Below are 20,000 nucleotides of genomic sequence, written 5' to 3' on the forward strand. Positions count from 1 at the left end.
CAGCCCCAGCTGCGGGGTGCGTGTCTGGGGGTCCGTCCCGGGGGTCCCGGGGGGGTGGGGGATGCCCCCCCCAATCCCTTCCAGAGGCCCAGGGAGCAGCAGACGTACTACAGCGCCGCCCTAGAGGGCCCCGCCCCCCCTGGCATGTACCCTCTGCCCTCCATGCCCCACCCCGCAGACCTCTACCCCAGCGCCCCCCGCTACCCCTTCTCCCCCTACTTCCTGTCTGGGTCCCAGTACTACAACCAGAGGTGAGCAGGCCCGTCCTCTCCGCTTCCTGTTTGGCTGTTTTGTTTTTCTGACGTCGTTCCGGTGTCGTTTTAACTCCTTCAGTGCCGAGGGTGAAGGAAGTCGCCCAAGCGGGCAACATTCTAGAGTGCCGAGGGGCGACTTTATTCACATTTTTGATGCGAGCCAATCAGAGTATTGTTGCTAGGTAAATACCTCACAGAACCCTCGGCACTCTAGGTGGTGAGTGTTCAGGAATTCTTCTCCGGCAGTTGGTGAATGAATTAAATTGGTGTCAGTTGGTCAGGTGACAGGGTGTCTTCCTGGTAAGTTGGTCAGGTGACAGGGTGTCTTCTTGGTGTGTTCCAGCCCGTGCCCGTACGCCCTGGGCTCCTACCCCTACCCGCCCGCCGACTACGCCAACCCCATGGCCCAGCTGATGAGCGTCTACGACACCGACTTCTCCGCCCTCAACAGGGACTACGTGTTCTCCAGGGAGGGCGGGGAGGGTGAGGGGCGGCCTGGGCTCCCCCCCGCCGCCCCAGAGGGTCTGGGCTTGCCCCCCGCCCTGGACGTGTGCTCCCTGGAGAGGGTCATGGACAGCCCCGCCCCCGAGCCGGCCGCCAGGATACAGAGGGTCAGGGACGAGAAGAACCAGGACGTCGTTCGCCTCATGAGAATGCTCTAGGGTCACACAGACGTGTCCTAGCCCCTGACCCTAGCCCTGACCCTAGCCCCTGACCCTGGGCCTAGCCCTGACCCTAGCCCCTGACCCTAGCCCTGACCCTAGCCCCTGACCCTAGCCCTGACCCTAACCCTGACCCTAGCCCCTGAACCTGGGCCTAGCCCTGACCCTAGCCCTGACCCTGAGCCTAGCCCTGACCCTAGCCCTGACTCTAGCCCTGACCCTAGCCCCTGGCCCTAGCCCTGACCCTAGCCCCTGACCCTGGGCCTAGCCCTGACCCTAGCCCCTGACCCTAACCCTGACCCTAGCCCCTGACCCTAGCCCTGACCCTGACTGTAGCCCCTGACCCTAGCCCTGACCCTAGCCCCTGACCCTGGGCCTAGCCCTGACCCTAGCCCCTGACCCTAGCCCCTGGGCCTAGCCCTGACCCTAGCCCCTGACCCTAACCCTAGCCCCTGGCCCTAGCCCTGACCCTAGGCCTAGCCCCGACCCTAGCCCCTGACCCTAGGCCTAGCCCTGACCCTAGCCCCTGACCCTAGCCCTGACCCTAGCCCTGACCCTGGGCCTAGCCCTGGCCCTGACCCTAGCCCCTGGGCCTAGCCCCTGACCCTAGCCCCTGGGCCTAGCCCTGACCCTGGGCCTAGCCCCTGACCCTGGGCCTAGCCCTAGACCTGGCCCTAGACCTGACCCTAGCCCTGACCCTGGCCCTAGCCCCTGACCCTAGCCCTGACTGTAGCCCCTGACCCTAGCCCTGGGCCTAGCCCCTGACCCTAAACCTAGTCCCTAACCCTAACCCCTGACCCTAGGCCTAGCCCTGACCCTAGCCCCTGACCCTAGCCCTGACCCTGGGCCTAGCCCTGACCCTAGCCCTGACCCTAGCCCCTGACCCTAGCCCTGACCCTGACCCTGGGCCTAGCCCTGACCCTAGCCCCTGACCCTGACCCTGGGCCTAGCCCTGACCCTAGCCCCTGGCCCTAGCCCTGACAAAGAATGTTTGTTGATTCAGTGAATCCCTACTTTTGTAGTACCTAGACCCAAAAAATAATATATAGGTTTTTATTCATACATGAATTGTCCAATGAATTCTGAAATAGTTTCAAACAACGAATCCTGTTGCACTCTGAGGTGATTCACGTTCCTTCATCACTACAGAGTACGCTTACACGTTCCTTCATCACTACAGAGTAGCTTACATACTGTCACTGCTGACCTCATCTGCATGTTCTGTCCCAATTAAAATGCAATGAAATAAACATATTTACTCATAGGATACTTATTAAACCTTAACTATTTACCTATTAAACATCTATCTATCTAACATTCTATCCATCCATCCATCCATTTTAGTTTCTTTCTTTTAAGCTATTCACACCAATCGAACTTTACAATGTGCAGAGATCTAAGTGGGCTCATATCTGCTTATATACTACCCTTTGACCATTTTATCCATTGATCCATCCTACTAACTCACTTTCTTTGAACTACCCAGAAAATCTATATATCTATCATCCAAACCATCTTTAAACTTTCCACTACCAAAATACACAGAGTTTCTTCTGGAACTTATTTTTCTAGTTACAATATATTCTGATACCAAGTGGACTCTCTCTTTCTCTGTGTGTGTGTGTGTGTGTGTGTGTGTGTGTGTGTGTGTGTGTGTGTGTGTGTGTGTGTGTGTGTATGTGTGCGTGTGTGTGTGTGAGGAAATTGGTATTGGCTTCACGAATACATAGAGTATTATTGTATAACAGTATTATTACTGTTTAACTGACATTACTAACTTGCGATGCAATTCGTGACGTTCCGCATTATTTATCCTTTATCTCCTCCTAGTGGATATTCTTATACAGTACATCTACTTCTACAGGATTTCTTCAGTACATTATACAAAGGCCTATCCTCCGATTCATATTTGGTGGTCCATCCACTTCTAGAGAACGTTGATGTGACAGATGTTCGTCTTTATTTAATTTAATAAAATTATCTTTATTTCTTTGAAGGCTTTGTTGCACAGGAAAGTGCACTCTGCGAGTCTCTAGTCAAAAGTCTTTCGGAAAAAATCCCATAGAAACCCTATAGGTTTTTGGAACAAATCTTTTTCTGAATTTTGAAAAAGAAGGCCAAAATAAGTACTAAAATGTTAAGAAAAAAATTAAACCCAGTCAAAATTCACATTATACAGATGTTATTGTCACTCACGCCCCTCTCAGGTGCACCCCCGGGATAGTACCGTGGTCAGCGACCGCGTAAGCTTACGTTGCCATGTCTCCTGTTTGCATTGGAAACCAGTGACATGATAGGTCAAGTATTTTTCCCCCAGCACAAAAGTATTCTGTTTTGTTCGCCGACACGATTCATGGTTGTGAATAATACGTTTTATTTAGATTTTTATGAAAGTACCAGCCCACATTTGAACGCGATATTTGATATTAGGCTTTAATTTAAATCCGCATCACAACTCACGCCCCCTATCAGGAGAATGGTTCCGTCCATGGACGCTTTCCATGACACTGACACAGCACGCACGCCGTCGGACGATTCATTTACAGAACTCTGTGTATTCAACGTCAAATACTATGCTAGCATAAATTAATGTATAGCTATGCATATGCTAGATATTGACACTACATTTACAGCGACACTGACATCTTGTTAACGCACTGGACCGTTGCCATGCAGTGGCATCATTTGTTTCGCCTAGACTGAGGCAAGCACTTCAACTGCCTGAAAGGTACATTCTCTATCCTATTATTGCCCACTAAGCTAGACTGCTAGACTGCTTTTCTTTTTAGCATGAATAGTCTGCATGTAATGTCAGTTATTATGATATTGTCATTCATGCATGTTTATAAATGTGTTATTACTGATCTCTGGCCCAAGACTTTGTGCAAGATAGAGGAGCAGGAACACAAGGGGCACTGCACATCAGCTGGCTAGTTAGCTAGTTGGCTAGGTCAAGCTACTGCATTACCTCCATCTCATCTGGACTTGAACAGTACACACAGGTGGGACAGCACTGTCAGTTAAATGTATACACTAGCTCTCTAGCTGGCTTGAACTAAAGCCTTGATGATCATAATGAACCCCTGCAATATCTGACAGCAACTCACACTGGCAGTAGTATAGAAGACAGAGCTAAGTTGATCTCAGTCAACCAACACCTGACACATTACAGCGAGATTATTATCATAGATCATTACTGTCATTCATTATTTCATGACTATCCTCTGACATATCCTTTCCTAAACATGTAATATAACTAATGCAATTCAGTAATATAATAAGCATGATTTCACAGGGAGATGGCCTAGACGACCAACGATCTGGAGAAGATGACAGGAGGTGTCCTAGTACTCTTTTAGCCAGGTAAGTACAGTACAAAATATGGTGAATGAACCATACGTTGCTGGATGCATTTATAGAGCTAATGCCAGCATACATGGCATGAATGATTATTTTCCTAAGTAGATACGTTAGAGCTGATCATCTAAACGATAATCTAAACGATAATCAGATTTTGAATAACAATTGATCAGCCCAATTGCACAAGTGTGTGAGTGACCTGATTTTATTTACTGTAGCAGCCAACTATCTAACGTTACGGAACTACTCACCCAACTACTCACCCAGTGCCCATCTGTACTGGACTATCTGTTGATTACCTAATCATCAGACATAAGTCACAAGTTGTAAGGTTCCACAAAGTAGCGGCCTATAGCCTACTGCTTCATCAAATACTAATGTTCATTTATTGATTTGATATTATTATTTATCCCGATTTACTGTGCAGTCCGGTTCTTGAATGCATTTTGAACTAATGAAAAATCACAGTAATAGCCTAGGTTATATATTGTATGTTCCGTATGTTTTCTGGCTGTCAGTGACAGTGTTCGTCAATGCAGAATATCATCATAGTGTTAGTTAGAGGTCAATCTGAATGAGAGTTTTATGAGAGTGATCTAATGTGAAAACTAAACTGTGGCACATTTGATTTAGGCATATTTCTAAGCAAACCATGCTTATCATTTTGTGTTATCACTGTTAATCTGCCTCAAAGTAAACTACCATCTCAAGATAATAAAGAAATCAACAAATCCCCTCACAAGGTGATAACACTATAACTCAGATATGCTCAAGTACAGTTTTAATCTTGCAATAATCACTGGATTAGCTAGAGACAAATTGTTTAAGCATTTGATAAACAGTTTGAGTCCATATAATCATATAATCCTTCCCATATAATCCTTCCCTGTGTAGGCCTGCTACTGTAAGACAATATGTGTTCATAACAGTGTTATGAATGCCTTAACTTACAACCAAATAGGCCTATCGTTAACTATAGATGGTGCTGCTAGGTGCACAGGATCAGACATGCATGTCACAAACATAAATGTGTAATAGATGTTTGAATGAGCTGTGTCTCTTAATTTTGCAGTTGTGTATTTCATGGCCCTGTAGCTTGGAAGGTTGGGCCTAAGTTTGGAATCCAGCTGACTGTTGGTTACCATTATACCCGTGGGTCTCTTCACCAGCTCCTCATATCAGGAAGTTATGAAGCCAGAGTCATGTCACCAGTTTAATTTTAGATTCAGAAGCAACTCTAAACCGCTTGTTCTCTGTGAGTGAACACCGAACTGGAGTCATATGTGCATTTGCACTGGTTTTCATGAAAAGAAGAAGAGGTGGTGGTGACTAGATAGATAGAAATAGATGATGTTACATAAGAGCTTGCTCCCTGTGAGTGTGTGCATCCGGATCCGGCCCAGGCCCCATTGTGGTGTGGAATGATGCCAGGATCACTGTGCTAAGTGAGGATGCCATTAAAAGCAAGAAAGAGCCCTGTGGCAAGTTTTTAGATTAGGGAAATCGTAAAAGATGCATTAATGAATATCTGTATAGGTCCATTTTCTTTCTAAATAATATTTAGGCCTAGTTAAATGACACTTTTTATCAGAAAGTTCAGTGTATGACAGTATAGACCCACTGTCTTGCCCCTTTACATACTGTAGATCCCCGGAGGTCTCAGGAATGCTGAGATGGCAGGGCCAGAGTAGACAGTAGGCCTACCACATGCACAGGAAAGACGTCTGGTTTCTAGTAAACCCTCTTTGTCCACCATTATCTTGAGTGGTGTTCCCAGGCCAGTCTATTGATTTTACGCTTTGATCTGCTTTGAAAATTAGTTTTCATGTAAGCAGACATGCAGAAACTCTCGGGGGAGATCCTTGGCCATTGAAGTATATATTTATTTTGTAAAATCATACAGTGGGTGTTTTGGCATCGTTTTTCCATGAAGATACTTTTCTTCAATCTTTGATTTGGCAGGCTTCTTTTGAGATAGCAATTTCGCAAGTTTGTAGTTTACCTTTTGAAGTGAAGTCACATTTGATTCTGTCTGATATTGATTGATAAAATGGGTCTTGTTTTGAATGCAATAAATGAGTCTTGTTTTCAATAAAAATGTAGGCCTAACCCTCCTCTAGCCTTAACCCTAATGGCGCTTTTCCACTACCGGGCCGGGTCGGGTCGGGTCGGTTTGTTTTCTGGCCCTTTCTCCACTGCCAACCGAGCCGGGCCGAGCCGAGCCGGGCCGTTTTAGCTACCCTACTGGAGCGAAAGGTACTTTTTTGCCGGGTTGTATGTGACGTGTGACGCTGAAGACCGTTGATTGGTCACAACATCGTCATCCCATGTTCCTGAGTTCACCGCTAACCGCCATTTTTAAATACCACAACAGATTTCGCTCTCGGAAATGTCATATACTTTTTCTGTAATAACTTATTAATAAGAGATTAGAAAAATTATGATAACCATCTTATTATCTTAGTTTAATGTAATTTCAATGCATCATAGAACTTTTATTTACAACAAGCATAACAAAAAATGTGCTATTATGGCGATGTGCTGTGCTATGCTATGCTTAGACCGTTCCTCAGTCCAATGCGCTTCATCATCCCCCTTCTAAAACTGCCATCCCCCCTTTTCATCCCTTATGTCATTTTATCAATGAACATGGTATTACTGTTATTTTAACATTCAAGCCTCTTTCAAGCCTCTTTCACACATAGTTCCCTGTAACTTCCATGGAATCCCAAGCTGGAATCCCAAGCTGTGCCGACCAGGCATTTCCGCCGTTCACTCATGAGCCAAATGCCGGTAGATTCGTGTCTTGCTCCCTTTAACACATGTCGGCGATTCCCTGGTTGCGCGATCTACTAGAACTACTAGATCTACTAGAACTGAAAGCGGCAAGTAACATCCATATGCTGTATAAATAAATATATTTGACTACCAGCAAGACACCTGAGCGCTCGTATCTATAACAAACGCGGAGATTGTATGAGCCCCGGCGTCAGTCCAATGAGAGCGCCAAGCACAGCCTTTCCGTAGAAATACATCGCTCCCTGTCTAACGTATTTAACGTTACATGTTTTAAGGCTGATCTGTGCATGATAGTGCTACATTTTGACATATTCTTATCGCATTTCCCCCTGTTGAGCTGTATACCGGCACTTATTAAAGTGAAGTGCTCATATGACACTTAACTCCTCCTACTGCCGCTCGTTCCTGGTCTGTTGTGTATAATGGAGAACGTATCCTACCCGTACCTATACAGAACATTTCAAATGCGTGCCGAGCCGAGCCGAACCGGTCTGGTCAATGGAAAAGCGCCATAACCCTAGCGTTAAACCAAACCCAAACCTTAACCCTAACTCCAGCCATAACCCTAACTTCAAACCTAACCCTAGTTCTAGCCCTAACCATAGTTCCATCGCTAACTCTAACCACATTTAATGTTCAGAGTTTTGAAAAATGTAAATACATTTCAGCATTGTTGAAAATCAATGACACACTCGCTAGTCAACTAACACAGCTTTTGTTTTGTGAGCCTGCTAACAATGTAAAGTAGTGTTATAGTTAGGCCTAAACAGGGGGTAGTGGGGATTACTCAGAATCCATTGCATTGCAGTGTTTTGGCTTGACTAGTGAGTGTGTCATTGATTTTCAACAACATTGACATTTATTTACATTTTTCAGAATAAAAGTCTGAACATTAAATCGGTTGCCGACTTGCTCCTGTTTTCACCAGCTGCTGTCACATATAGTACCTTAACTCTAACCCTAACCTCTCAACCCTAGGGAAGTAATCTATTTTATTGGTATTCCATGACCTTGAGGACATATTGGAGGGGATGGTCACATGTACCTGTGTGTTCTATTCCTCTGATAGGCCTAGGCTAAATGCCCCACTGTGTGACAACATTTCCACACGTGTGGGATAGGACGAGTAGTCAGAGGAGCACTTCACTTCCACAGACAAACGCACATTTGTTGTGAATTACGCTTGGTGAATGGAGAGGAAGATAGAGGCACTCAAGGATTTGGCTTGTCAATGAATCCTTTATTCACCATGCACTAGGGCGTGGGCACGCTGGGCATGAGCTCAGCACCCAGAGAAGTCCAGCCATTCAGCTTGGCAGTGCCAACTCTCTGCCTCCCTCTGTTGGAAAAAGAGTGGTACTGTCACAGATTGGATTTCTTTCTCTCTCTGGATGGTGAGCTAATAACAGGCGTTTCCTTCTGCTGTATGATGCAGGATGTAGGCTATTATAACCAAATGTTGGCTGATGGCTTATTTATTGAATCAGCTGCGAGTAGGCCCTCCTGGGGCTGTTGACGTAGCTACAGTACCAACACATCAGGCAACCCCAGAAAGAAGTCTTGAATATAGTTACTAGACACTAGGCTATTTTTGCGTAATGTCCGCAACACACACACACACACACACACACACACACACACACACACACACACACACACACATACACACACACACACACACACACACACACACACACACACACACACAAACACACATACACACACACACACACATACACACACACACACACACACACACACACACACATACACACACACACACACACACACACACACAAACACACATACACACACACACACACACACACACACACACACACACATGCAAAGGAATGGTGAACAAAACACCACCCAGGGGAGAGGTAGTGTCAGCAGCTCAGTTTCCCTGATGTTGCCATCTTCCCTCACGTCCACTCTGGTCTCTCTCCTCACTGGAAGCGAGGGCAGAGAGCAGCTGGCAGCCTGAGACACTAGGAGTTATGGACTGATCAAGTAATGTGATTGGATTGTTTTCCCATTTTAATTTGTGAATCTGACTTTGATCGCATCGATGTGGCTGTTAGTGTGTGTGTGTGTGTGTGTGTGTGTGTGTGTACTTTTCTTGTGTACGCATGTTTACTGTTGGATGGTTGAGTGAGCTATGAAACACTCATAGGCTTTGCATAAACTGACCACTAGAGGCCACTGTTGATCTCCTTATGAAGTGCATGAATGGCATAACAGATGAGGAAAAAGAACACTGTGTAGATTCTACCCCTCCAAAATGAAAATGTTTGCATAGATCTACAGATATACTTCTTCAATATTGTTGGCCTATATTCTTACATGTCTTACATGTATTCTATTGGTCTTTAAACAGAAACATTTGTTAGAATTAGGGATGCACCAAAATGAAATTCTTGGACAAAGCCAAAACTGAAATTAAGGAAACACTTAATTTGCCGAATACCAAATACTGAGTGCGTACCGGCAGTTTTTCACTTTTTAAAAAATGTTTGTACCATTGCATAAATTAAATACATTTACTGTAGCTTGTTATTCTTGCTTGTATGCTTATTCTTATTATTATGTAAAATGATAATTATCAAAATTACGTGGTTGAAATTGTATATATATCATGTTACGTGATATTTGCTAATTTCATGAAAAATTAAAAAATTGTGACAACGGCTGATGAAAGAGGGAACAAGTTACCAATCAAAATGTTCAGACTTTTATTTTGAAAAACAGAAATACATTTCAACATTGTTGAAAATCACATCACACACTCGCAGTCAAGCCAAAATATTGCAATGCATTGGATTCAGTGAGTAATCCCCACTGCTACCTATAACTATATAACACTCTTACACTTTTACATTGTTAGCAGGCTCACAAAACAAGCTGTGTTAGTTGACTTGCGATGTGTCATTGCATTGCAACACTGAAATGTATTTACATTTTTCTAAATAAAAGTCTGAACATTAAATTGGCTGCCGGCTTATTAACCCTTTCACCATCAGTAGTCACACTACTGTGATCCCATCAGTTTCCAGTGATCGCTTAGCTCGCGCTTTTATTTTGAAGTCGCAAAAACGAAAACGGAAGTCTTAATGTCGGAGTCTGCCTCTCATTGTCGTTCAGAGAACAGATGCCAAACTGACGACTTGTTTGCTGTAATTATATAACTTGGCAGTAGGCAGTCATCACTCGATGCTCGTTTCATTCACAGAACAGCATGGGTTGCTTGCATTGTTTGATCATCGTCATCAAAAAAACGTCTCACATTCGGTAAACATTCGGTCTTTTAGCATGGTCGAACAATGAATGTGCTTTTTTTGCTATTTTCGGCCCGAATAATTTCGGTGGCCGAACTTTCGGTGGATCTCTAGTTAGAATGTATTTATTGTGGTCATGTCAAGCCATCTACTGTAGTCCATATGAGGACTGAGATGGTACAAACATGAGATGCAAAAAAGAGAGGCGTGCATTGCCGGCGTGAACCCTTTATTTGACAGCCACATCAATATTTCACAAAGCCCACAGCTCTCCAAAGAACGCCTGTGTGTGTTAGCCTGTGGCTAGCTGGTGTTACTGCATTGCATTCTGACATGTGTTCGCTTTTGACAGGATGACGATGACTGAGCAACAGTGCATCCCTCTGCTGCTTTGGTCAACTTAACGTAGGCTAGACTAATAAGACTGATATATAGCTTGAGATGTATATGAGCTGCACATCAAAAGGACGTCCATGCATCGCGCATGCATGGAATCACAGTACTGTATTTGCCCTGATCAGTCAGTCAGTGTCTTCCCCCCTTCAGCCTTTCTTTCTCTTCCACAGGCACCACCCACCCCACCATCCTGACATATCCATCCTCTCTGTTGGAAGGGCCATAAATGCACCGGTTACTCTGTGAATTTGAAAGAGTCCCACTCCCGACCCCCCCCTCCACCCCCATCCACCAACCAGCACCACCACCACCACCCCGATACCACCTCCTCATGTGCAGGCTGGAGGAGGAGAGGCTGAGGCTCAGATGATCCTGCAGCCTGCCGTAATCCTCCAATCACTCCAGACAGGGAAGACAGAGTAGAGAGGCTCTCTGGAGGGAGGCCTGCCAGCCCCACCAACCCTGGCAGAGAGCTCTGTTCCCCCTTTTGATCCTTCGGCCTGTGAGATGCCCTCTCCCCCTAACGATGGAGGTGAGTGTGACATGACAGTCCCTCTCTCTCGCCGGCGTGACAAGCCTCACAAGCACGCACGCACACACACACACACACACACACACACACACACACACACACACACACACACACACACACACACACACACAGACCCACACAAAACCTGGAACCTCAGTAGTGGGCCTGATAGTGCCTATGTAGTGCCACACACTATGAATGATAATGGTTTCAGCACCACAATGCAAAACCTCTTCCTGTTTGCACCGGATTTGTTCACAAATAGGCTTTTATCTGTGCAAGGGCAATACGTACATATGAATACTTTCTCCCTCTCCTGCCACCCTGGCCTATAGCTAATCTTGTACAGTGGCTCCCCTCCTGCCCTGCAGAGGATCAAGGAACATCCCCCGTGAACGTACCATCTGTGGGCTCCTACCAGAGCAGTGGGAAGAGGAAGGTCCGCACCAAGAAGAAGAAGGGCGCCATCACCGCCAACGTCGCCGGCACCAAATATGAAATCGGTACGGTCGGGAACCTCTTGACTGTCAATCAAAGGCTTGATCCCATGTGTCCAGCTGGGGAGCTGGGGTCGGGTAAACAAAACATATGTCTAGTCTGGAGGTGCCAAGGTTGCATCAACCTGGCCACAGATATTGTATTGGCTTTATCCAACTCCTCTGACCATGTGTGACAGCAGCTGGTGAAAGCGGGAACAAGTCGGCAACCAATCAAAATGTTCTGACTTTTATTCTGAAAAAGGTAAATAAATGTCAACATTGTTGAAAATCAATGACACACTCGCTAGTCAAGCCAAAACATTGCAATGCAATGGACTCGGTGAGTAATCCCCACTACTCTACACTAACGTATGTATGTAGTCAGCAGCATGCAGAGTGGACGCTGATGGATAGAAGGATGTGGTGGTAGGTAGTCGGATGTCTAGCTGTGAACCTGTTCTCTATCTGTGAGGCCATTTTGGAGCCTTATAGCCACCTTCAAGTGCAGTAAATGAGTATTAAAAACTATGCCTATCTGCTTATTACCAAATTTACATCAGTGTCTTTTAAAAAAATGTATAGCATTAATGGTTAAGGTTAAATGTTATAATAGACAATACTGTGGAAGATCTGTTAAGATGCTCAATGCTTGTCTATAAAGGGCTTTCACACCGCCAAAGGCTCCGTTCCGGTCCCGGGTTCCACCTTCTGGAACCTCAGAACCGTGGTGCTTTCTGGCAAACGATCAACGTCATCACGTTGGGTGACGAAGGGGCGGGATAAACAAAAATGTCACAACACGATGGCGGCATATGACACACCCACTGATGATGTCACGGTTCTAGTTTTTGGCTCCCACTTGAGAACCACTATTTTCTGGTTCCCGCTGTGAACCAACTTTTCAGGTTCCGAACCAATTTATTTTCGGTCTGAACGCGCCGGTCGGTTCAAGATTAGGTTCGGGAACTGGAACCGGCACGGAGCCTTGGCGGTGTGAGAGACCTATCGTTGAACCGAACCATGCCACTAAAAGTCGGTTGTACCTTCATTAATGTTAGGGACAGTAGACCATAAGTGACAGCATTTACTTTCTGAATAAAAGTCTGAACATTTTTATTGGTTGGCGACTTGTTCCCGTTTTCACCAGCTGCTGTCACATAAGGCATAGCAGGTAAACCTGTTTAGGTACTGAAATTCTTGTAAACCATATGATTTGTTTCCTTTTAGTAGAATGCCATTCGACCTTTTGGTGTAATTGGATTTATTGCAGTCACATCAAAACATGTTTTACTTGCACTAAAGTGCTATTACACAACATTAGGTTTAGCATCTCCAGGTTTGTGAAGGCTTTCTAGAAATTAATTAATACCTTGTTTCGTTAGGGCATATTAATTTTTCATTAGTCACTGAATAATAAATAGTCATTGGATTAATGTTCAAAATGTGCCGGCCACCTATCTCTCATACTTTGGATTTCCAGTGGGATTTGAATACATTACGGGCCATTAATTTATCTTTTTGAAAAGGCATTACGAGTGACTGCTCTGCAGCCATTTCACTGATGGTAAATATTTCTCTGAGCTTAGGATCCATAGGGTCTGGTACTCATTTCACTGTAATGGATGCATTAACAGAATCTCTCTGCATTTAAAAATATTAAGATGGACTATTGAAATATTTTATGTATTTTCAATGTATTTTTAAATTATTTTACGTTTATGTTTTTATTTTAGGCTGATCTGTTCATCAATTGGTCACTTCAACACATCTTACTGACAACATAGTTATTAGATATTTTTAGTCAAATTTAATTTAATTTAATTATGAATACAGGTAGCCTATTGGGAAATATAATGTCCTTGACTGTTATCAGACTGAATGACATGAGTTGTTCATGTCTTCCAGTTCGTATCGCCATCAATGAAATGGCCTTCCTGAAAACCAGAGATGAGGACGAAACTGCCAACCTCATCTGGAATGACTCGGCTGTACAGCATGAGAAAATCGCTGAGCTCAGGAACTACCAGGTAAGTACAGTACGAATGTCTCTGTTTGAGTGCAGGTTTTTTAGCTGTTTTAGTGAGAGGTAGGATAGTGTACACCCAAGTGAAAAAAGATATACCCTAAGTATACTTAAGTATTATATTTCTAGCATATTTGATTTGAAATATACTTAAATATATTAAAGGATACTAAAATGACCCAGCTTAAATCGTGCTAAAGTTGTATTCAATATACAATGTATTTAATACTGTATAGTTACAATAGATTATCTGAAATGTACTTTCAACACACTTGGAATGTAATCTTAGTCATATTGAAAGCTGCTGTCAAATAGTATCAAGTGTATTAGAAGTGTGGTAATAATGTGTCGATCTATGTCGAGCATATATCTGTGTATAGTACACTTCAAAAATGAAATGATAGTATACTTTGAGTAAGTACACAGTATAACAAAGTCAGTGCAGCTTTAGTGTAGGTTACTTCAAGTAAGTATAGAAAACATAGTATATATAACATAATATATTTTAAGCATATTATTTTATATCCACTTAATAATATAGTTTTTTCGCTTGGGCTATGTCCCAGAATGAAGGGGTTTGAGGGTTAAAAGAGGAAATTTGATGGCTACTTTGCTTCAAACCCCTATGATCTATATCTTTTCAAAACAGAATTAAAAACTTTTCGGAGAACTCTGGAATGCATATTTTCTTGCAATCAAATTCTATTTCTATTGCTTTGTCTTTCTGATGGTCGCTCCATATTAAGAAAGAATAATGTGAAAGAATAGAAATAGGAAAAAGAAAAAAAGATTCCTATTTTTTTTTCAACTGCCATTGGCTCACCTGTGGAGCAGCTGCCCTCTTTGATAGTTCAATTGCGGCGACCAGCCAGGTGCCCGTGGTCCTTAGCTACCGTCATGGCCCTTTAGTGCTGCGTCACACCAGGTGACAGTGGGCCACAGTCATGCAAGTTGAGTCAGCCTCAGCTGCAGGCAGTGGACCATGTTGGCACTGGAGTCCAATGAAGCCTTGACTTTAGTTTGACTGGAGTTTCCTGGGCTGGGTTGGGCAGGCTCCCCCATGGGTTTAGTGCTGCTTACACACTGCACTGCCTCTGTAACCGTCACCAGCCACGAGAGGAAAGGGGAGATAAGGGAAGAGGAGAGGAGAAGGGAGGAGAGAGAGGGCATGGCAGGGTCTTTGCGTCTCCCAGCATCTTCCAAACACAACAGCCCTGTCAGCTCACATTAAATGCCTGCTGGCCAGTCATCCTGGTGCCAATCACTTTAGAATGATAGAGACTCTTAGGTCCGATCCCGATTCCCTTTTTCTACCCCTACGGCTCGTTTTCAAGTGCCACTCGCTTTGGAGCCAAGGCCTCCGAACAGAGCCACAAGCCGTAGTGGTTGAAATATTTCCCTATGAAATGGGACAACCCTTCAAGACCCTGATATGTTGTCAGTAGTGTCATAGAAAAGCATTGATGCTCGCGATTCATTCACCACTTCAGTTTTACGCTATAAATCGATCAAATAAGTCATCAAATAAAAAAAGAACAATGCTTCACTCTCAGACCGTCAGACCGACAGAATAACAGTGCTCTGTAGGCTATTAACCTGTGCTCCTACCCTGCCAGTCTGCACTGATATAGGACAACATAGCAACAACTTCGCGGCTGAACTTTAGTTACATTTCGGGCGTCATATGCCATTAAAGGAGGGAAATAGACATGTAAAAATGCATGACTATCATGCACAAATCAGCCTTAAAATATGTAATGTTAGATAGATAACGGTTGTTTTGGTTGAATAAGTGCCGCTATACAGCTCAACGGGGGGGATTGCGACATGAAATATGTCACAATGCAGCACTATCATGCACAGATCAGCCTTAAAACTTGTAACGTTAGATAACGTTAGACAAGACAGGGAGCGCAGATTTATTTTTATGGCGTTCCGAAATCCGATGTGACAGGAACGCTGGCTGTCCACGGCATTAGTCAACTACATGCTCACATCCCGCTCACTGCTCTCCATCAAAAATGTCACATCCATCAATAATATTACATAATAACAACTGCTCAGATTAGATTGCTAAATAACTCAGCGTTAAGGGTTGGATTGGGGGTAAGACCCTGCGACATACCAGTGTCATTTCCAGGGGGGGGACTACTACATCAAGCCGCCTCACGCTACGGAAACAGGAGATAGGCCCCTACCCTATGGGTCATTAGGCTCGAGAACCATCGGTTCTCAAGGCTACTTACTTATGTAGTCTTGACTACCAGTCCACTTTCTCACCTGGTTCTTGCTCTCTCTCTCTGGTGTGCTGACACCATCCTGCAAAGACCAGAGTATTTATAATTTAATAAGAGGTATACATTAATCCATATCAATTTATAACATCATTCTAATTGAATATTGGGTTGCTATGGGTAATGCAGTCATATAATGTCATTTCTACCTTACTCTCTCATCTGAAAACAAATTGTCCATCTATGAAAAACAGACATTTCCAATGAGTAAGGGTTTGTTCCAATGCTTCAATCCACTGTCCATGTACTGTAAAGGTTATTGTATTACCTTTAGTCTGTGTACTGTAAAGGTAGTAAGGTCCATTATTGTATTATCATAAAGCCCAATTCACAGAGCCGGAGCCGTAGGGGTGAATTGGGATCGGCCCTTACTCTGTCTCTGTCTGCCTCTCTATACCTTACTCTGTCTCTGTCTGCCTCTCTATACCTCGCTTTTTCTCTCTCACCTTGTGGAGGGAGAGGGAGGGAGGGACGGAGGGAGATAGAGGGAGAAAAGGAGAGAGAGAGAAGTAGGAGAGAGAGTGAGTGAGAGACGCCAATAGCGATGATGTCACAAACAGAAACACACAGAGGTTTCCTGAGGTCTTTGTGCTAGTTTGAAAGTGGCCCTACCTGCGTCTGACCTCTCCCACTGCTGTGTGAACTTGGCCCTCTCAGTTACCGCCATGTCTTAGCCATCTATCTTCTCAATCTGTTATTTGATTATACTGGACAGTAATTATCGATTAAATCACTGCCCCAGTCAGAAGAAATATGGCTTTGCAGAGTGAGGATAGTTGAAGTATAGGTTGAGAAAAATAGGTTAGTTAGACACCCTAATACCTTCATTCTAGGTAAATGCCCAGAACATACCGTATGCTTTTGTGGCACTTATTACATACTATATAAAGCATTTGGATTGTTTGAGATTTCAGCTGCAATACTCTCCTTTTTTGTTAGAATTATAGTAAACAAAAAAAGGAAAAGAGGAGTCAAATCCCTAAACAATTGGTTTTCATTTCTACTCACGATGCCTCTCACATGTGCCATAGCGTTCAGCATAATTGTGAGATTTCTTCTGAATCTCTGAATCCCTAATTACATCTGTCTCATACGGATAATCATAGATTCCTTTCACACGCATGTCCCCCCCCCCCTTTTTTTTCTTCTTCTTTTCTCTGATTTACTCTGAAAGTTTGCTGTCAAGCCGCAGTTCATACGAGCCTAATTAACGGCCCCTGTTTAGGCTCATTTGGTCAAAGTATACCGAAACCCAGGTTCCTTGCACACTCAAAGCAATTCATTCATCTGTCACTGGCTACAATTGCAGGAGCTCCGATGCAGAACCAATTACCTTGCTTCTTGGAGTGGAGATTGATCGTCTTTTTTCTCCGTTTTAAATTAAAAAAGATGTGGTAAACTAAATAAGGGGTTAAGAAAGGTCCCCCAGTCACCTTTTGTTTTGAGTCCGTAATTGGGCATAAATGTCAGAACATTGTAATCTCACTTCGGGCTTCTGGCTTTTATGTTTGAATTGTTCTAGGGGTGGGGGGGTAGGGGGGATTGGAGGTGAACAGCATAATGGCCGTAACAACATTATTATGTCTGCATGTCCTTCTGTAGAGAATTAACCATTTCCCTGGGATGGGGGAAATTTGCCGGAAAGACTGCCTGGCAAGGAACATGTCCAAGTAAGTGTTTTTGTTGTACATGTTTAAGTTGGTTAGACTAAGCATTACACAAAGATTGTTCCGTTCAATAAACAATACAGTGAGGATATTTCTCTTTTCCCTTACCTTCCCCCTATTTCCCCAACACGTGTAGAATGATCAAGAGCCAGCCACAGGAATACAGCTTTAGTCCCAAAACATGGATCTTCCCGGCGGAGTACACCCAGTTCCAGAACTACGTCAAGGAGCTGCGGAGGAAACGCAAGCAGAAGACCTTCATCGTGAAGCCTGCCAACGGAGCTATGGGTCACGGGTAGGTCAGGGGTGATAGTCTCAGAGCACTCTGAATGATTGACTGACTTACTGCCTGCCTGACTGACTGACTGCCCTGCCCTGAGAGACAGAGAGAGAGAGATAGAGATGGCCCTGACATAAGTGTCTATAGAAATGATAACACGCCAAATCTATATTACATAGTTCAAAAGACTAAAGCAATGCTTATAGTGGGCCTCATTTTCAAGCCCACTACCCCTTCCCCCCATCATAAATCAGTAGGGTAGCGAGAACGCGGCCCCAGGCAATCTGTTCCCCGAAGGTCTCTGCATGTGATTATTGGCTCCCATCACCAGAGCCCTGGTCAGATTAGAAATAGAACTGGCAGCTTCTGGCTGCTTCTCACACGATTGTGTGTCTCTCATTCAATAGACAATGGCAGGCAACTGTCAGACCCTGAAATGCCATGGTCAAGTATTTCAAGGGTATTTCAACTGAAATAGGCCTCTGTAGCTTCCTCAATGAATATTCCATTTTACCATGAACATTTACCTAGTTGTCTGAAAGGTTGCATCTTTCTTCATTGTTGCACATTATGTGGGTCTCTGGAATTATGCAAAGTAGGCGGGAATGAGTATATTTCAGGCCTTTGCCGTATTCTAAAGAAGCTTTTTAGCCTTGCACTGTTATATTCTGAGGCTGTATTTACACTTGGCACCAATAGATGGAGGTATTGAAGTGCAGGAGATGTGAGTCAGTGGATTGGCTTACACTCTCTTTTCTGTTTGTCCTTCTGGTATATGAGCATTACTTATGGCCTCATGCTACAGTAAGCCCTTATTTATTAAAAAATAAAAGCCGGCAAAGGCTGAATTATGCAATACATTAAGAAAGTGAAAGATGATGAGTTTAGCTTGGCCACTTGGAGGAGGAAGTCAGAGATTAGATTTGTGAAAAAGCACAGCGTGACGCAGGAAATTAAGTTATATCTTCCCCCGTAATTTATTTTCCGTCTGAAAACTAAATGAAGTTATTGTTTGTGTCTGAACTGAAGCTTGTTAAAAAGTGTCAGGCTTAAACACAAGATCCCCACTGGTGCCAAATTAAACAGCCAGTGAAAGTGGGCTTTGATTACCTGACAGGGGCGCTCATCAATCATGTCATCTAATTTGCTGCTCTGCGCTACTAATACTTTTAACCCTGTCCTCATCATCTACTGTACTGTCTCTTTCTCTGAGCTAGGAAACTAATCCTCATGTCTTCTTGCTAGTTTAGACCAAGTCCTACTTCATTCTAATGTCAACATTGTACTTTGAAAGATATGAGTTGAAAAAGAGTTGAAAAGCTGAGAAGCCTATTAGTCTATTAGTAAACCTTTTCCAAGCAGATATTATATTAAGCTATATGTACATTTTGAATATTGTTTCAGTGTTTATGACTCAGTGATAATTAATGAAGAACATGTCTATCCATTATCAACACTACATTGACACACTCTTTTTGTACTCACATTGGTGTTTATTTGTCTATTTGCAGGTTAATACTGTCGTCCTATTCCCTCTGATCTGATCAGCCCAAGATTAGAAACACCATAAAACTATGTTTCCTAGTTTCCCTCTCGTAGCTTACTGCTGCTGAGGCTCGATACGTCGTCTAGGCGAAACATTCCCACTCACATGAAACACAAGGGAGGAAAAATGTATGTAACCAATTAAGCTAATTCTGAGTGATGGTGATAATGTTTTAGACTGGACCAGGTTTTCTTAAAGGCGGACTGTTTGGAAAACACCCCTCGCCCCCACTCACTGCCACGGCACGTGAGTCCAGCTAACTATAGCCTGGGTACTATAACCTCTGAGTGCCACTGACAAGAGACCAAAGCAAATAAATGATGGTGGGGCTTGAAATGGACCAGAATGTCTTTTCATATTAACCTGCTCAGAGTCAGAGGCTGTTGAACTGCATTTGATGTAGTTTGCTACTACTCCAAAGATCGACTTT

General features: G+C 43.9%; 1 protein-coding gene across 1 annotated transcript in view; it reads left to right on the forward strand.

The window, feature by feature from the left end:
- Positions 1-11,256: 11,256 nt before the first annotated feature.
- Positions 11,257-20,000, forward strand: part of ttll7 (tubulin tyrosine ligase-like family, member 7) — a gene marked incomplete at both ends in the record, with an annotated part of 51,651 nt that continues 42,907 nt past the window's right edge. The window contains 5 exons of the mRNA XM_080544046.1: positions 11,257-11,281; positions 11,653-11,784; positions 13,666-13,787; positions 17,680-17,747; positions 17,881-18,039. Of these exons, the coding sequence (XP_080400172.1) occupies positions 11,257-11,281; positions 11,653-11,784; positions 13,666-13,787; positions 17,680-17,747; positions 17,881-18,039 (506 nt within the window). The remainder of the gene's footprint in view (positions 11,282-11,652; positions 11,785-13,665; positions 13,788-17,679; positions 17,748-17,880; positions 18,040-20,000) is intronic.

The sequence above is a fragment of the Nansenia antarctica genome (assembly GCF_963989245.1).
Source record: "Nansenia antarctica genome assembly, chromosome: 1".
In the NCBI taxonomy this organism is placed as follows: domain Eukaryota; kingdom Metazoa; phylum Chordata; class Actinopteri; order Argentiniformes; family Microstomatidae; genus Nansenia; species Nansenia antarctica.